The sequence below is a fragment of the Pseudoliparis swirei genome, chromosome 2, assembly GCF_029220125.1.
Source record: "Pseudoliparis swirei isolate HS2019 ecotype Mariana Trench chromosome 2, NWPU_hadal_v1, whole genome shotgun sequence".
NCBI lineage: Eukaryota > Metazoa > Chordata > Actinopteri > Perciformes > Liparidae > Pseudoliparis > Pseudoliparis swirei.
In genome coordinates, this window is record NC_079389.1 from 13,518,816 (window position 1) to 13,536,847 (window position 18,032).

At 43.7% G+C, this 18,032-nt stretch overlaps 1 protein-coding gene across 1 annotated transcript; it reads right to left on the reverse strand.

The window, feature by feature from the left end:
• Positions 1–533: 533 nt before the first annotated feature.
• kansl1l (KAT8 regulatory NSL complex subunit 1-like) lies at positions 534–17,589 on the reverse strand. Its single transcript, XM_056437024.1, is given in 17 exon segments — positions 534–991; positions 1,352–1,568; positions 2,406–2,526; positions 2,855–2,967; positions 3,062–3,155; positions 3,469–3,552; positions 3,554–3,579; positions 3,945–4,042; positions 4,293–4,439; positions 6,310–6,426; positions 7,591–7,765; positions 9,147–9,306; positions 10,143–10,246; positions 10,443–10,595; positions 11,074–11,239; positions 15,438–16,505; positions 17,339–17,589. Coding segments are annotated over 15 exon segments (2,838 nt in total). The 5' UTR covers positions 16,502–16,505; positions 17,339–17,589; the 3' UTR covers positions 534–991; position 1,352.
• Between the last annotated feature and the right edge of the window lie 443 nt (positions 17,590–18,032).

Below are 18,032 nucleotides of genomic sequence, written 5' to 3' on the forward strand. Positions count from 1 at the left end.
CCATCACTTGTTTGACTCTTTCATAGAACTCTTTATTACTCACATCTACCATTAGGCCCCTTGGTAGATGTGAAGGATATTATAAGAGGAGGTTATGCACATTGGATCAAAGTACGAGCTGTTTCTCTAATACTGTCGTGGTGAACTCCATTAATGGTAATCACCCACATCCCTGAAATGACCTCACATTAGTTTGTCCTTCTAGTCCTATCTTGCATCAATGACTTGTAAAGTACACTTGCCAGATATATTACACGTGACTGAAATAAATGTGTGCATGTCTAAAGGCACCTAAAATACATACAGTAAGAACTGTTAAGGAATAAAATGTCTACGAATTGAACCTGTGCTCATCCATGCATGTCATAATTATATAACGGTTTCATCCTGACATTTCTGCCTCCACTTTCACACGCTGTGAGATGTAGCGGAGCGTTTTGAGTTTAAAGGAAACCTGATGGGTTTTTCTGTCCCCACCCTCATCTCTGCACTGGTTACCATTTGAGTCAGCCACAAGAAGACTCTCAAAAAGGTTCTGGCTGGAAAATGTTTAATAATAACTTTCATAAAAAATATATACCAAATGACGTTATCAACACACACAAAAACATGAAGTTAAACAGCACATGTAAATCAAGTAAAAGTTACATAAATATGTGTATGTGCTAAAGTCTTCATATGCTGACTTTTTAAGACAACTGTGAAAATAAATAGTAAGTGTCAACTACGTACAGTATACAAACCTGAGACCACAGTGGGGTTGTGCTGGTACACATCTCTTTACATACAGTACCTTTTATACATTAAAACCTGAAAGTGTAGCAGAAGCTACAGTAGTTATGCTACAATACTCACAAAGTACACCTACAAAACACTTTTTCTTTAAAGCATTTCGAAAATAACATCAAATCACTGTTCTGGAATGTATTAAGTATCCAAATTAAGGTTCCTATGGCACATGTTATGCTTGTGGTCCCAAGCATCAGGAGATCTGCAGAGCAAATAAAACAGTGAATTAATTTGAAGAAATATAAATATAAGAAATCCATTAACACATAAATAATCCTTTGTGCTATAAATTACTAATTGCACAGATAACTAAATAAATGACTAAATAAAGTATTAAACGAATGGCAAAAAAAGTATTTACTAAGTGACTTATGAGCTGAAGGAAAGAACTGAATTACTACATGTTAATTGTTTTAGTAATAATGGCATCCATATGATTTATTATAATTCTTATAATATATACAATTTTAATTATTTCAAAATACTTATAAAAGAACAGGATTTAGTAAAAACTTGCCAAATTAATCAACAATTTAAGAGTTTGATGTATTTCTCAACTCACATCAGCTGCCATGAGATGTGCTGCTCTGTCCACCAGGCGGCGGTGTAGCACCACATGACGGAGCTAGGGAGAGGCAGGAGTTGTAGTTCTTCGAAGTGGAGCAGGCAGAGCCAAATTCCGGCCATCCTGATGGGACTTTGTCCAGGTCATCAGCGAGAAGAGCTTCTTCCTCATCTTCATCCAAAGGAAACACTCGTGGCTCCCAGGGTGTCTGAGGCTGTCGGAGGTCAAAGGGCATATGAATGAAATGAGGAAAATCTACAATTCTGTTCATATTAGACACCTCTATAAATTAAATACATTGCTTTTATACCTTTAAGAGTTTAGTATTTTTTTTATTGATAACTATATATTGAGCTTTATATATGCTTAAATATTCTTTAACTACATACAAACTGTGAAATAATGTCCAAAACTCAATAATTGCTCCTCCAATATCCGTCCCAAGTACCTTCATTGAATTTAGATTTGAAAGGCTGTATCATGAGGGTGCATGGCTCTGATGTCTGTTTATCCTGCTTGAATCAAGGTCTGTATGGCTGCTGGAGGGCATAAGAAGTGTGAAGCAGTGAAGTGGGGGATACTTGTGGTGTGGAGACGGTTGATATGGGCAGTCTGGCTTCGTCCAGCTCATTCCTTCTCTAATCAAAGCAAAGTGGTTCAGAGCACTGCAATCAAAGTATCATCAACTGGTGCAGAGTGGAGACGTATCTGTGTGCGCTCGCAAGGATGCATCCAAGCTTTTTACTCACAATATGAGTATTGATTAGTCTGCAACACATTTGTTTGTTATTTCATACCCTTCTACTCATCTACAGGCTCGTCTGTAACTGGAACGTTACAGAGAATAGTCTTTCAGCAATCTCCAGAGATTGAAGAAATGATAATCTACAAGCAACGTACTTGTAAATCTCCTCTTTATAGCAAGGTAAAAATAGAAAACTGCTGTGTATGATAAGTGTGCGTTCCCTCTGATGGCACATAAATCATCGTACTCCAATATTCAACGTTTGTTTGGGGGTTGGGGCTTCAGCTGTGGTGCTTTTGATCTTACCAACCACTCCTCTGAGCTTTGCTGTTCACCAGAATCCAGCTGAGCACAACCCAACTCCATGGAGCTCTCCTCTCCTGATGTGCACATCCCGCCCCCGCTGCCCGACAACCTGCTGCCAGATCTGGAGAGAGAAAACAAGCACACCCCATGAAACTTCACAAGTGAATGACTCCACATTCCCCTTTCACACAGGCTATATTTATGTGCACAGACATGAACAAAACAAGTCTGCAAGAGTTGCACTAAACTTAGGGTTTAGTGCAATTGTCAACTGTATCTCTTCTGATAAAAGCTTGAAACGGGTTTGAGAAAGGCAATGCAATCTCCCCAAACCGACCTGATGTAATTCACCTCGTATATTGGCATCATCTGATGTCACGGTATTCATCGTAAAAGTGGGTAACGTTATACTTCTGAGCCTGTGTGAGTGTTTTCAATTGTGTTTCCACCTTTCAGGAAGCCTGCAGCATTTTCTTTTTCCCCATGACGACCAGCGTAATTTCTCCCTCTGCTCCACGTCCAGGTGTCTCTGTGCAAACACTGTGTGAGAGAGATCCTCCACCTGAAACACACACACACACAAACACACACACACAAATAAAGATGGTATTCTCTTCACAAATTGCACTAAACAGCTCAAAGGGATGAGACGCTACCTGTTCCTCCTCCTCCTCCTTCTTCTCCTCCTCATCGTCGTCCTTCTTCTCTGTCTCGCTGTCCATCAGAGGCGATGTGTCAATTCCCCGCCAACTGCAAAGAAAGACGCACATTTTGAGGTGACAGACAATGATGGTGGACAGGATCCCCTTTATATCAAAGTCACATTTAATGACAGCCAAAATGTATCTGATAATCAAAAGGCAAATTAATACATATTAATACATACATAAGAATAAGGAGAGGCATTGTAAGTAATTCTGATTCATATTGTTTGGAGACGGTGACCACCCACGGTAAATGATACGTGCTGTTAAAATTATTAGCTTTCAAGAAATATATGCTCCAAAATACAAATCCAGGACCGTAATTCAATGTGAATCCATTCTTCACTTTCGCTCCGTACCTGGGTGTCAGGATGTCTTTGTACTGCAGCCTTTCCACTCTAGCCAGAGACATGGGGATGACAATGTTGTCGATGTTGTACACACTCTCCCTGGCGTTTGCGAGCAAAGCCCTAAAAGGAAACGCGGGATGACGTTTCACACCAAGATTCACAAGTGTTCTCATACATCTTCATCCCCAGGTTGCCGTGACACTGGTTTTCTGGAGTAAAGCCAGCTTGTTTCCTTAATTAACTCATCAAGAGAAGTCAAGAGATGCTTTTTTATTTTAGTTTTATGGTTCTGTTTGAGCGATTTAATATGATCTTGACCTGGTTTTAGGGTCATGGCTAATGTAGGTTAGGTTAGGGGTAAGGGTCAGGGTTCTGGCATCAAAAACCCTGACATTAACCCTGTACATGTCAATGAGAGTTTTCACAAGTATACACACTGTGTGTGTGTGTGTGTGTGTGTGTGTGTGTGTGTGTGTGTGTGTTACTTGTGAGGCCTTCTTGCGTGAGAAGCGTGAGTAGCTCTCCTCCAGCACTTCATCTGAACTGTTTAGGTCACAGAACTGGTACAAGACGTCTTCCTCATCTGGATATAACACATACACATGTCAACAAAATATTGTTAGGCTGGAACAGGCACTGTATTATAAACAACTTTTCGTATTAAAAAAAGGTCATTTATACCCCCCTCCATATATATTATTTTAAAATACATGTGCTTCCCAATCCTGCTGCTCTGGATGGAGCATATTCACCAGAGCCATTTAATGAAGAAAAGAAGATTGACTGTACATGTGCAATGCAGTGTGAACGTATACTTGCACACACACACACACCTTCTGTGAGCCTGTGGATGTGTCTTCTCTTCCTCTTCCTCTGATTGGCTCTCCTGCATTGACTCTGGGCGGAGCCTGCCCTCCTGATCGGTGACAGACCCATAACGCTTCTTTTATGATGCCGCGCATGCTGCTTGTGTGTGTGACCTATAATGACACACACACAGGAATGTCCTTTCATCCCGAATGGCTCTTCAGCTCCTCAGGGATTTCATGCTTTGGTTGAAGTGTACAAAAGCTAATCGTTAACCATTTGTCTTATTATTTTAGCAGTTGATTTCCTGTTTCTAGCTCGCACCACACCAACAGCTCTATTTGCTTCACAACATGAAACCGTGCAGTTAATTAAATGAATTTACTGTCCTGAAGACACGTTGATGTTTTTTTAGGGTTTTAAATAGTAACTTTGTTTCTCTTACATCGCTCAACATAACACTGCCTGCCAGCAGGACTAAAACGAGTTATTGATGCACAACCACAGATGTGCACACACGCGTCTTCTTCGCCCTCGTTCTAGTGATGTTATCGTCCATGATGACTGTAAACTGCTGATCCAACTGATTTCATAAAGAGAGGAGGAGGACAGAGGTAATGGAGGAACAAGAGAAAAATGATGCCTGGAATCCACCTTTCCTTCCAATCATAAAGTACATCACACTGTACAAACACCATAGTGGTCTATTTATTCATCTACGTCATCAGTGTTTATTCTCCATGCCATTTGCCCACATTTCCATCGCTTTCTTGCTTTGACTCTTTATGTAATCTCACTGTCTCAGGGGACGCCGACTTGATTCCTTTCTCTGTTATTGACAGAGGAGAAAACAATCATTCAAGCTGACAGGAAATCAACTAAGTGGTGGGTGAGTGAAGTCTTCCTACGTTTACAATTGGCCTCCTTTGTGTCTCCTCCCTTACTCTCTTTCTACCTCTCATACACCCCTGAGAGCTTTAATTCCCCCTCACCTTTGTATTGAACACAAACCATCTGGTACATCCTGTCGAGTCAACTCACCCTGGGCGAACAGGGAACATTCTGTGATCAACCGATCACTGATCAATCTACAGCGTGGACAACCATGGGAGCAGGAAGCACTTAAAGTCCTGGAACCACAGCTGCGAGAAGTAAATGACCATTTATTAGCTTCAGACTAATGTAAAGAGACATATATCGAGTGCCAACTGATTTTATTTCCACCTACTGCTCGGTCAGAAGCCTCAGACAGACCCAGTGGGATGTCTGACGTGCTCGGAACCGCTAACGATGCGACACAAGGAGATAGCGAGCAGGCGCAGCAGCGATTTGATCACAACGACCAAATGGGAGAATTGCCTAAACAAGATGAATTGTCAGTTTATTTTGATTTGATTTTAATTATTTATAACTTATGGTTTAGAAACAATGTAAACTACAAAAGTAATTTGAATAAATAAAAAAAAGTCAAATGTTTTGTTAGTATAACTAATATTCAAATGTTCACAAATGGTATATTTACAATATATTTTAATGTAAAAATAAACACTGGTAAATTAAATATTATTTCATGCTACGTCTTATCAAAAGGGGATCAATGCGCCAACAGTAATGTCGTTACAGTAATTCCAATAAAACCCACTGTTGAAAAGTTTGGACTGTGATGCAGCAGCAGGTATATAGTGCTGACTTTGCATTAACGTCAAATTGCCATCGGCTTCAAACACAGACTTCGGTGCAGCTCCACCACAACAAAGAGAAGTGGATCAAAAGCCAGTGAGGCTCCTATCTGTGCGAGGAATCACAACAACAACAAGAATGCAGGTGCTGCCTTTTGAACCCTTCTCCTCGTGTCATCGTCTTCATCGGTTGTCTCTACGACAACAGAGCGGGTTGCGGGCATGCTTCAACAGCTCACCGGCAGCGGCGAAACATATCGGCCGAGGAAGGTGCGCCGGTATACCGTGGCAACGGAAAAGACAGGGGAGCGCTCGGGAACAATACAGGGTGTGCGATCAATCCCGGTAAAGGGCAGCTTCTTACTGTTGTGCAGTGGTGTGGAGCTGCGTCTCTTGTAGTATGCCTGACTGGATGGTTGGACACTGATGAGCAGGGGCCTTTGGGACCACTCTTCTCTGGCCTGCACTCTCAGAGGAGTGTCTGGAAGAGAATGACAGAGAAGGATTTTAAAGTATGCGCTCAAAACTGTTTTCACGATTAACTACTCAGCACGCCTCAATGTGCAAGCAGGCAGTCGAGGGCAACACGATGATCGTGCGCATCCATTGCTTTCTGTGTAAGCCCACACGCAAAACACACACCCCTGTTCTAGTCGACGTGCCCAGTTATCACTACGTCAGCGTGGCACAGGCGTCGACTTGCAAGCGACCCGACTCGGCCGGTTTGTGTTCTGAATAGTTCGGCCAAGGAAGCAAAGAAAAGCCTCTCGTGAGCCTTTCAGAGAACAGAAGATGAAACAATATGACAATGTTTCTTTCAAAAGACAAACAGAGTTGCTTCAAGTACAACGGTTCTTTAAAAACAAATGTTTTACTGGGTTTATTTAATAAGGGACAGTGCACATTAATAAAAACATTTCAGTAAATGTGCCAGAGTTAGCCAAGAGGCTATTTTTCATCTGTAGTCCCAAAGATGCTGATGTTACTTTTTTTTAGTTTTTGCTGATGTTATGTTATTTTTCATCTGTAGTCCCAATGATGCTGATGTTATGAAAACTAGAACCTAAAAACATAAGATTACATATACAATCTACAGACAAAGCAAATAAAAAAAGGGAGAACAATGTTCAAATGGACAGAATAAAAACATAATATCAGAGACACAATGTAAAAGCATACAGACTAAATGAAATATAACCGCAAACAGGTGGACAACAAGAGAAGACACGCAGGTGGAGTAAACGGTGGACCAGCAAAGTCCAGACATACAGAGACCGGACAACAGACAGTCAACAACTGACAGACAAAGTGAAAGTCCAACCCGGACAGATGGAGGAGGCGTTACAGTCTAGTGCTGACAGAGCTGGGTAGTAATGTACCATTTCTTTGTCTCAGCTTTAAAAGAGTTGAATGATTGTAGCTCTCTGATAGATACTGGAATGTCCCCTCTCGCTGCACCTCTAGTTGTGAGCCCATATCCAGTTCGTGTGGTGACAAATTGTTTGAGAGGAGGAGAGCTCAATCCATGTATGATGTCGTACATCAGACAGACGTGCACATATTTAATCAAGTTATCCCAACTAAGCAAGTTGTAGTTCCCTCATCTTCCCACATGGCCAACGTGATGAAGTCATGTTCCTCCTACCGAATGAAAGCGAGCGCACGGGGCGAGGTGTGCTGTTGGGGGCCCTGAAGGACAGGGACCTACTGGAGCTGCAGTCTGGATCAGAGCACAGGTCTACAGGGTCACAAGACGAGCAACAGGAACAGGACGATGACGAGAGAGAGGAGGAGATGGTAGACGAGGGCTTTCCGGAGTCCTGACGCACAAGAGAGAAAGAAAACAAGAGAAATCTTTTTTTCACACGATGAACTGGAGTATTAACCTTGTTTACTCGTTGTGTTTTGTTAGAGTATGAGTCACAGGGATTTAAAGAAGCTGCTTTCCGACCACACTGATTAAAGAAATTAAGTTGTTAAAGAGCTTTCTTTGTCATCTGGCAATGTCTCAACGGTGGTGGCTTTGATGCTGCTTCGTTTTCCAATAGCTACAAGCACTCTGGGCTTTACGCTCTGCTATGAGTAGCATTGTGTAGCAAGATGTTGAAAACTACTCCACGTTAATGGTATGATATGTTGACATATATATGTTTGTATACATGTTTCTATCAAAGGCGCCATTGATTCAAAATCCGCTCTGACCCTCTCAGTTACAACAGAATAATTATTTTAAATGTGGGTCAAAACTGGAACACAATCGGTTAACTATTCACACACCCAGCAGGCACTGAGCAACCTAATCATTCATTTGAAGTTGTTGTTTTTTCTGGCCACCTAAATCTTTATTAGTGCAGGTTTAAGTAAAGAGATCACCAAAAAATGTACACAAACCTGAAATTAAAGTATCGTGCATGTAATATTGCACATACAAGTACAACGAAAGTAGAGGTGTTCTTACTAGAACTGTGTGAAGCTAAGCAGAGCAATGCCAACCACTTGACTTTTGACTTGTCCAGAACAGCGTGCGTCTAATGTGAGAGCTTCAGAATACTCACATGCACTTCTCTACGTGAAGCAAATCCAAGAGATATTAGTGCTTGATTAAAAGCAGGTCTGCGGCTTTGAACATTAACTCCAGTTTAATTTGATGACCTATTTTAGTTATTTGGCATTCCAACACTGACACCCGACAAAACACAACTGCTTTGAAGATGCATCTGACATGGATACGAGGATAATCTAAATGTAATAAACTAATTAAAAGGTTTTGTCGCCTTGATGCAGTGACCCACTTTTTATAATTTTCCAAAATGTATTTAAAAACCAAAACGGGTCTACGATTGGAATTTCTAGGTGGAGCAATGTAATGAAGTTAATCTGGGCAGCCATACAGTAATTCGGCATAGTTCCTCTGGTGTCCTCTTTATTACCGTCTTTACTGCCGACTCCTCGGAACAGAGGGTGGAAATGACAATGCTGCTGTGTTTCGGCATCCATCCATTACCGACACCACTGTGCAGGGACATGGGCGGCACACATGAAGACACACTAATGTGTCCCTGTAGTGTGTGTTTCTGAAGCACAGAGCGGTTCTAAAATAAGAATAATCTCATGGAAGAAATAATTAACGGTACTAACTGGGCCCAATGGAGCAGCAGATCATCCCAGAAATGAAATGAAGGAGACTGCATGTGTGCCTACCTGTGGACTGCTGGGGTTGCAGGACTTGATGGTGAACAGTTTAGGCTTGTGGTAGGTGACCAGAGGTCGGGTCCGGGCACACACGCACGACACATCAGCTTTGGCGAGCCTCCTCCTCGTAGAGCTCCCAGGATCAAAAAGAGAGACTCCTTTCTGACCACTGCACGGACGAGATCAGGTGAGGTCACGGAAACGTCAGGGATATGATTCGTGCTCAGATCACAAGTATTAAAAAAGATTTCCAATGTGTTGTTTGTCTTTGGTATTCTCTGAGAATAATGATCCAAAAAAACTTTTTTTCACATGGCTTTTATCTTCAGAGCCAGATGGAGAGTTAAAAATGCAGCGGGGATTTAAGACACGAGGAGATGATTCAAGTCGGGCCAGATGGTGGGGACCGGCCAGGCTGTTTTATCAGGTTATATAACCTTGGCCAATGCCAACCTCTGTTTTATATTTTATATTACATGTATGCTCTGTTATTGCAGACACAGCTCTAACTATCAGGCAGTGTTGTAGCACTCCAGCTTGGTTTCGAGACTGGTGTCCAGACCGCTTTAGAGGGCCTTGGAATATTCAGTACATTTATTCCCTCTTGTCTCTGCCCCCGACAAAGATGACAACACCAAGGATATCACTAAAGTGTCTATGCTTAGTCTGATTTAGTTGTGATTGCTCAGACTTCAAAAAGTAAACCAATATCTAAGACATTTCCTCATTGCATACATATATCGTACATTTACAAAAAAAAGTGACTAAAGAGGAGTTTTCATTTCAGGAGTTTGCATTTGTTTTCTGTGGGTGTTTTATCAAATATATACAGCAATACATGATCTATTTCCCCCTTGTATCTCGTGTAATCTAGCATCATTCAAAAGTCCCATGTATGAATATTTCCTCTGGCAATCATCTACTGCAAATAAGTGACATGCCCCCAACATATTCCTGTGTATGTGTGTGTGTGTGTGTGTGTGCGTGTGCGTGTGTGTTCTCTACCTTGTGAAGGCGCTCTTGCCTTTCCAGGTGTGTGGTTGTTTAGAGAGCGGTGAAAAGCTGTGAGGAGGCATCAGACTGCTGACAATCTGGCTGAGCTGAGCACTCTGCAATGACAACATCATCCATGTCGTACTCTTCACAGGTGATTCAACTTCAGGGTGAAATGCAACTAATCTCTCCAGTAGCAACACAACCCCAAGTTCTTCAGACTGATAAAGCAGACGGATGTTCTCTTGACTTCGTGTGCCGAGTTGTGTTCCCCCGGTATTCAAGGTGTGCGTGCCCGGTCATCCCTCCTACCTGTCTCTCGATGTTGTGCAGAAGGCGTGTGGGGCTGCACGGGTCCATGTCAGCGTCCGAGGCTGTGCAGGACAACACGGCCATCTCACTCAGCAAGGTCTGCTGAATCTGTCTGTCCGTCAGCGGCTGGGACTCCGCAAGCACCACTCCACCCTGAGACACACACACACACACACAAACATGGGCCTCACCTTTTAACATACACCGCCCTTTGAGGGTGGTCTGCCTGAACATAATACATTTAGACATTTCATTTGTACACTATGCCACAAACCTCATCGTGATCATACAATAATTACAACGGGGCATTTCCTCTGAAAAATGTACATAATGACCGAAAAGACGAGTCCGTCGACGCACAAGAAACCTTTCACGGTGACAGCAGTCCCTGAAAGTGTCATCGCTTAATGCCACATGCAAACGTGACTACGGTAGCTCACCTTTCTAGAACATACTTTCGCTGTCGTGCTCGTCATATTTATTACGTTGGCTGACCCTACACATTCTCTTCACGCTAAACCGACTTGTATCAAGGCCTGAATAAAAGCCCTTAATAATCTATGGCTGCCCGTTTTGGCATTATCTGTCAGCTGCCCTTTATCAATGTTGGCACAGAGGACATTTGTCTTACCTTGGTCGAGCGGATGTGCTTGTAGAGCTCCACCAACCGCTGTATCCTCCCCTCCAGCTCGGCCAGACGGAGCTGCAACCAAGTCCATCTGCTGCCCAGCTCCGCTCTCTCTTCCAGCCACGGCCCCTCACAGCTGCTGCTGCTGCTGCTGCTGCTGCTGCTGCTTCTGGAAGGAGCGGCAGGGTGACGGATCACAGAGAAGGACACTTAGACCCATGTTGTGGTTTTATAGTGTCATGTTCATTAGACCCCAACACAACCTTGCGAGAAGAAATTTGGAATATGGCCAGGAATGCAGAAAGAAATGTCAGAAGAGTAAATGCAGTCCTTGTCAATCCCCGTGTTTGTACTGCAGCACTGTGTCACCTTATGACCTATGTTACACATCCATGTAGCATGTGAACATGGTTAAGCATCCCAGATGCCCAGGGTGCGAGGCGGAGGGACTTTGCCGAGGCCCACAAGCTTATCTAGGCCACAAAACACAACACATGGCATTGTGTGGTGTGTACATAGAGGAGGTTTCCATGGCACTGGCCTGTTCAGTTAGCATTTATCTTCTGTGTGGTCTGCTGGCTTCAGCCAGGCAATGGTTGCTATGGCAGTGCGCTTGGACCTTGGCAGGGAGGGACTCCCCCTACTTCAAACACTCAGTTGCAGGCCGAAGAAAGGTTAGGCCAATATGCAAGCAGCTCTACACGGGGGGGGGTTCGACTGTACCCTTTGGTTTTGTGAGGTAGTTGTTTTAATACCAGCCCTTTAAGTTAAATAACCAAACTGTTGTTCGCTCGCCTGATCGTAGTTACACTGTAACAGTTTAGCTCCACTCCTTCCTTTTTGGATTGGTTGTTTTTATCCTGTCACTAACTATCACGTCATTCCAGATCCTGCTTCCCATCTCGTCAATCCAACTCCCCTCACCTGCCTCTGATCACTCCCTCGTTAGTCCCTCATTCCCTTCACCTGGTCCTCACGACCTTCTCACCTGCCTCTGATCACTCCCTCGTTAGTCCCTCATTCCCTTCACCTGGTCCTCACGCCCTTCTCACCTGCAGCCCATCCCCTCATTAGTCCCTCACTATTTAGCTCCCTCACTTCCACGTGTCCTCTGCCAGATTGTCTTGTGTTTCTCAGACCAAGCCCTTGAGCGTTCCACTGTGTGTTCGTTTATTCGGTCTGTTCCGTTCCTGACAATACTTTCAGTAAAGGATCTTTATCAGCATTATCTGTCTCCTGACAGATAATGCTGATAAAGACATACACACAGTTTGTTGTAGACATGAAGGTGAACTTTGCAGTTGAAAACAAAGTCTATGATTGGTTAATGACTGCTGCTGAACTGCGTTCCACCTGAGCTTATATCGGAGCAGGTTGCCTCCTTCCTCTACTAACAATGACCAGACCAAAGCTCCACTGCAGCTCCTTCCAACTGTATAATGAGAAAATTCCTGGAATTCTTTGCCAAGCCGTCGGCGAGTCGGTGGGAGAGGACAGGAGAGGAAAGGTTGCCTTGTGCCCGTTGGTGTGCAAGTACATATTTCTCGTGAAGGTTTTTGCATTGCTGAATAACATGTAGGGTGTAGCAACCAGATGGCAACCCTCCATGGTGATAACGTTTTAGAGACTAATCCTGGTTGAATGAAAGGCCAGCCCCAACAAGCTGTGGTGGGTTTATGAATGATCCCATTTGGCTTGTGTTTACGGCTCTTGCAGCAGCATTAAGGCTGTTGGGTGTGTGCTGCGCCTCGACGTTCCAACCCGTAGCCGATCTTATATAGTACCGTGAATAAAACTACAAAAATGTACAAACATACTGAGAAGGAGCCCTGGAGGTATGAAAGGCATGTGCTCGTGCCATGGCAATGTGGCCACATGGTTTCAAATTAAAGTCCAACCACGTCACCGCTTTACAAGTTCTCAATGTTTTCTAGAAAGGGGGACGATGACCCGCCCCGCCGACAGCAGGAGATCTCCTCTTCAAGGAGGAACCTGCCATAAAAACGCCCCAGGGGAGGTTTACTGATGCAGCATTATTCAACTGACTTGTACAAAAAGGCAAACTGGCGCTTCCAAGATGACTGGAGCTGGACAAATAAAAAAGACACACACACACACACTGGTGAACAGCCTGTTTCCTGTATAAACAGTTTGGGGAACTGCTCCTGTTTATTGCACTGATACAGGAAATAAACAGAAGTGTTGAAGAAATAAAATGGTCCTGCACCTAAACCAGACTTGACAGGAAGAGAACACTAAACGGAGACCAAGCCGTTACCAATAGCTTCATAACTCTGGCAGACAGCAGACATCTCTCTCCAAAGAATCCTCTTTCCAAATGAGGTGTATTGCCAGGTATCGATTTTCAGTTGTAATTCCGTAAAGCTAATCAGTTTTATTTTCAAATAAAATGATAATGGGCAGTAAATATTTTTGTCTGGAATTTCCTAAAGCACATATGCAGTAAAACGCTCCGCAGTGTCACTCTGCTCCCATTCCCTGCATGTTTGTGTGTCTCATTAACATAATGTATTCCTGGACATTTGCCACAATATCAACAAGACCAATCGAAAGACTGAACAGGAAAATAATATATGTGCACAATTCTGATTGCGATAGTTTTTGTGTGCAATGTGCAGTTTTCCTGCCAGTTGATACGGTCTTGTGGTTTCATGCACAAACCAAAAACAACACCCCTTATGGGATAGAACATAGAACCAGGGTTTTCATTAATTTTGCCTCACCTGGGGTCACGTGCAAGAAGACACACACACACACGCACGCACACACACACACCTAAAACAAGGCAGAGCACTATGGCCTGTTCCAGGCTTGCTGGCAGCCCGTGTTTATTTCCCCGCCTGTGGGCCGAGGGAACTGGCTCGTCTGTTGAATGGATGACTGCAGCATGGAAAGAGAGCGTGTGTACGCAGGACAAAAAAATGTCATCACACTCTCCACAGCTGGGGAGGACAAAATGTGAGCTAATGACAACCACACTGTGAACTTCACTGAGCGCCAAGTGAAATATGCAGCTCAAGCTGCAGAGACACAGTGGACCTCAGACACGGAGACGGCTGACTTTCCAAAACGTTTAGGCCTCTCCCATTGACACCATATGTGTCTTCTTTTAAAATAAGTTCCCTCTCGCTGGGTCTCAGTGTCTTCATCGTCCTGCACTGAAGGGCTGTGACAGTCCACCTCTGTGGACCCTGAATTGAAACAAAGGCATGGCTCCAGCGTGAAGCACAGCTGGCTTCCGGCAACCACATCCCCCAAAAAGCAGAACAAATATGTTGGCAGTGAGAGCACAAATAAGTTTGTAAAATATATATTTTTTACATTTTCTTTCAAACTAGCTGCTCACTTCATAGTCGACGTGGTTCACCTCAACTTACTCGGTTCAGGGGATTTCTAAATCTTCTCCTGTGTAGCTTGTTTAGTTAGGTGGAGTAACCAGCTGTGACATGTGATCCCACTGTGGCTCTCAGAGATACGTTCAAAATAAGGAGCAGGCCTCGAGGAGACAAAGGAAACTGGACTCACTTAATTTGCTTGTAAAAAAAAGACCGTTCTGTGTGAATGTGTGAAAAACAAGCAAAACAAGTCCACAGATTAAGTAACAGTTTGTAAAGCACATACAACCAAATCCACTGATGACAGTGGAAATCCAATCAGTTCATAGCTTCGCATCATATTTGAACGGTAGCGTAAGAATACAATGTGTTACGAAGTTACATTTGTCTTCAATGATTGGCAGCTTATTGGATTTTAGTCTTGACCTTTATATCCCAGCTGCCAAAAGAAGTCCGCTGTCGGGCTTTACGCTGCGTTCACACCAAAAACTTATTCGCGACACTTTACTCCATTTGTGGCTTTACGCGCGTTTCGCTTTATTTGCGCCTTCGAGGGGGGCGGGGCTTATCTCCATGGCTTTACTTTGTGGAAACGGTTATCATTTCCCCCATCCACAATGAAAGAACGAACCACTAGTTCTGCTTTACTTGTTGCGGACGTCCCACAAACGTCGGAACATCTCACGCCCTCGCGTTTGTGTTCACAACATCCCCCGTCGGCTCACGCAGCGACAGCACGTCTGGATGACCGCTGCTTCCAGCGCCATGACAGCAGCAGCAGCAGCCAATTAGATTCACCAACAGCGGAGCAGCTCGACGCTGATTGGCTTTCGCAACTCGGCGTCGGGCACATTTTTCGGCAAAGTTTAAATATTCACGCATCAATTGCATCCATTTCCGTCTGTACATTGACTTTGCATGGGATCTCCTCGCGCAAGAAATGTTCAATGCTTTTGGTGTGAATGCAGCATTAGAGTTTGAGTATTGTTGATTCATGAAGCTTCTACTCACACAGGTGAAGTCTTGGTTCTGCCAGGGATGTTATCCTCCTCCTCCTCCTCCTCCTCCTCATCTGAGCAGCTGCTGGCCGTGGCCTCGGAGTCCAAAGCCTCCTGAATGCCCCTCAGCACCGCATGGCTGGAGCGGCTGAACTCTGTGAGCTCTGTGAAGGAGCACGTTGCTGTGGACGACTCCCGCCAGGAACAATGGGTTTCACTTCCCACTTGCGGAGGCGGGACACCAGAAAGCGTGGAGTCCAGGCTGTCGAGAGACTGACCGTGCCTTTTCAGCCCCTCCAGCTGCTGGTCGCAGTGGAGCAAAGCGTGCGTTCCGAGCAGGGCTTGCAGTCTCCTCTGGAGCCTCTGAGCTCGGCCTACCTGCTCCGTCACGGCCGCCTCCAGCTCGGTTCTGGACGGCAGCCGGTGAGAGTTCATCCTGCCGCTGCAAGGCCGCACCGAAGATGGAAGACGTCGGCCCGTCGCAGCCGCTTTACCCCGTGTCAGCGTAGGCGGACGTGCAACGAAGGGAGTGTAAACCTGGGAGTCTCTCTCCCCATGCGAACACGAAGGAGGAACACTGGTAAGGATAAGAGGGAAGTGAAGCACACCATCTGGCCCACATTCAGGAGCACCACTGAGCCCATGCAGCAGGCGAGCCTCTCGGCTATTGTGCTCGGGGTCAGGGACTAAAAACATGTCTGGTACACCTGGGAAGACGCAGGCCGCCTGATGAGAATTTCGCAGGACTTTGTTGAGGGAAAAGAGACTGAGGAGGGAAGCAGGGCTGGGATGGAGCACCGTCTCACACTGGCTGGCGGACGCTGGCGGACACGGGGAAAGCAGAGGGTCGGCAGGGAAGTCCAGGAGGATGGCAGGGAGACCGGAGTCCAGGGAGGGACACCGAGACAGTGTCAGCCACAACTTCTGGAGGTCTCCATTGTCTATGGGCCTCATTGGAGACTCCAGCTCAGTACCACGCATGGCTCGAGCATCCAAGTCCATTCTGACAGTAGCGGGAGGCGAGGACAGGTGGATCCCATGGCCATCTTTCAGGACTTTGGAGAGAGCTGGGACCATATCCCTGACGGTTAAAGTAGCCAATGCAGCAAACGTCAGAGTCTGCACCTTAAACCACCTGACAAATAATAATACAAAAATAAAAAGTAGATTGTAGTTAGTAGCTAATGAATCAAAAATAAATTAAGAAAAAAAATCATCCTAAAATGTATTAAAAAATAAATCAGAAAAATGTATTACGAAATAAATCAGAAAAATGTATTCAAACATAAATCATGAAAATGTATTCAAAAATAAATCATGAAAATGTATTTAAAAATAAATCATAAAGATTTATTAACAAATAAATCATAAAAATGTATTCAAACATAAATCATAAAAATGTATTCAAAAATAAATCATCAAAATGTATGACAAAATAAATCAGAACAATTTATGACGAAATAAATCATAAAAATGTATTCAAAAATAAATCATGAAAATGTATTCAAAGATAAATCATGAAAATTTATTACAAAATAAATCATACAAATGTATTCAAAAATAAATCATAAAAATGTATTCAAACATAAATCATAAAAATGTATTCCAAAATAAATCATAAAAATGTATTAGCTACTGTGTCTCTGGTTGAGACACACTGCAATGATTGAATATTGGTTGGGAAATTAGACGAACGCCAACTGACGTTGACGCATTGCGTGACTAACGGGTCGACAGGTAACGTTCGCAGGGAGCTCTGTAACGCCAGAGTTCCGTTAGTTTAACGTTGAATTAACTTCGCCGTGACATCACTTAAACAGTGTGAAATAGAATAGCTACGCTAGCTGAGCTGTGTCCAGTGACGGACGTTAACACGCCGGAGAGTATTTATGTTATAACGTAAACGTAACTCACCTGAGGGAACGTTCAACCGTCGATTTAACATCGTTTATTCCAGGAAGAATTAACGCTACGGCTCAACATAACGTTAACCTAAATCTTCATCGTTATTTTACCCCTTTGCGGATCCTTCCTGAAAATGTAATCTGACTAATTGTCTGGGGATCCAAGCGGCTGTCCAACGGTGACATTTATGTTGTTCTCCTCTCCTCTCATCCGCCGCGAAGCCTCCTCCTCCTCCTCCTCCTCTTCTCCTTCACTCATCAACTGTAGAGAGGGCGAAACACAGCTGAAGGAGGCGGAGCCGGACCAGACTCGTGATGCCTTCACGACCTCTTCAGAAGCTCAGACGTTAGGAAATGCGAAGTGTACAAATTCCACAACCCATATTATGAAATATAATTTGTTGTCTTACACTCAAGTTAGAAATATAGCGTCACGGTTTGATTGTACCTCAAAGAACCAAATGTGGGCTCAAAAGTTGTTTTTAAATTAGATGTTAAAAGTGCACTGCATTCACCAATATTTGTATTATTTTTATAAATTAATCCGTCATTTTTGTACCTTGTAATTATTTATTGTTTTACGTATCATCTAATAATCAACAAAACCTAAATGTGTACGTTGAGGCAAAAGATCTTATGTTCATGACATTCCTATCTCATAATTATCTAAAAAATACAAAAACATTAATCGGTAAGAAAAGACA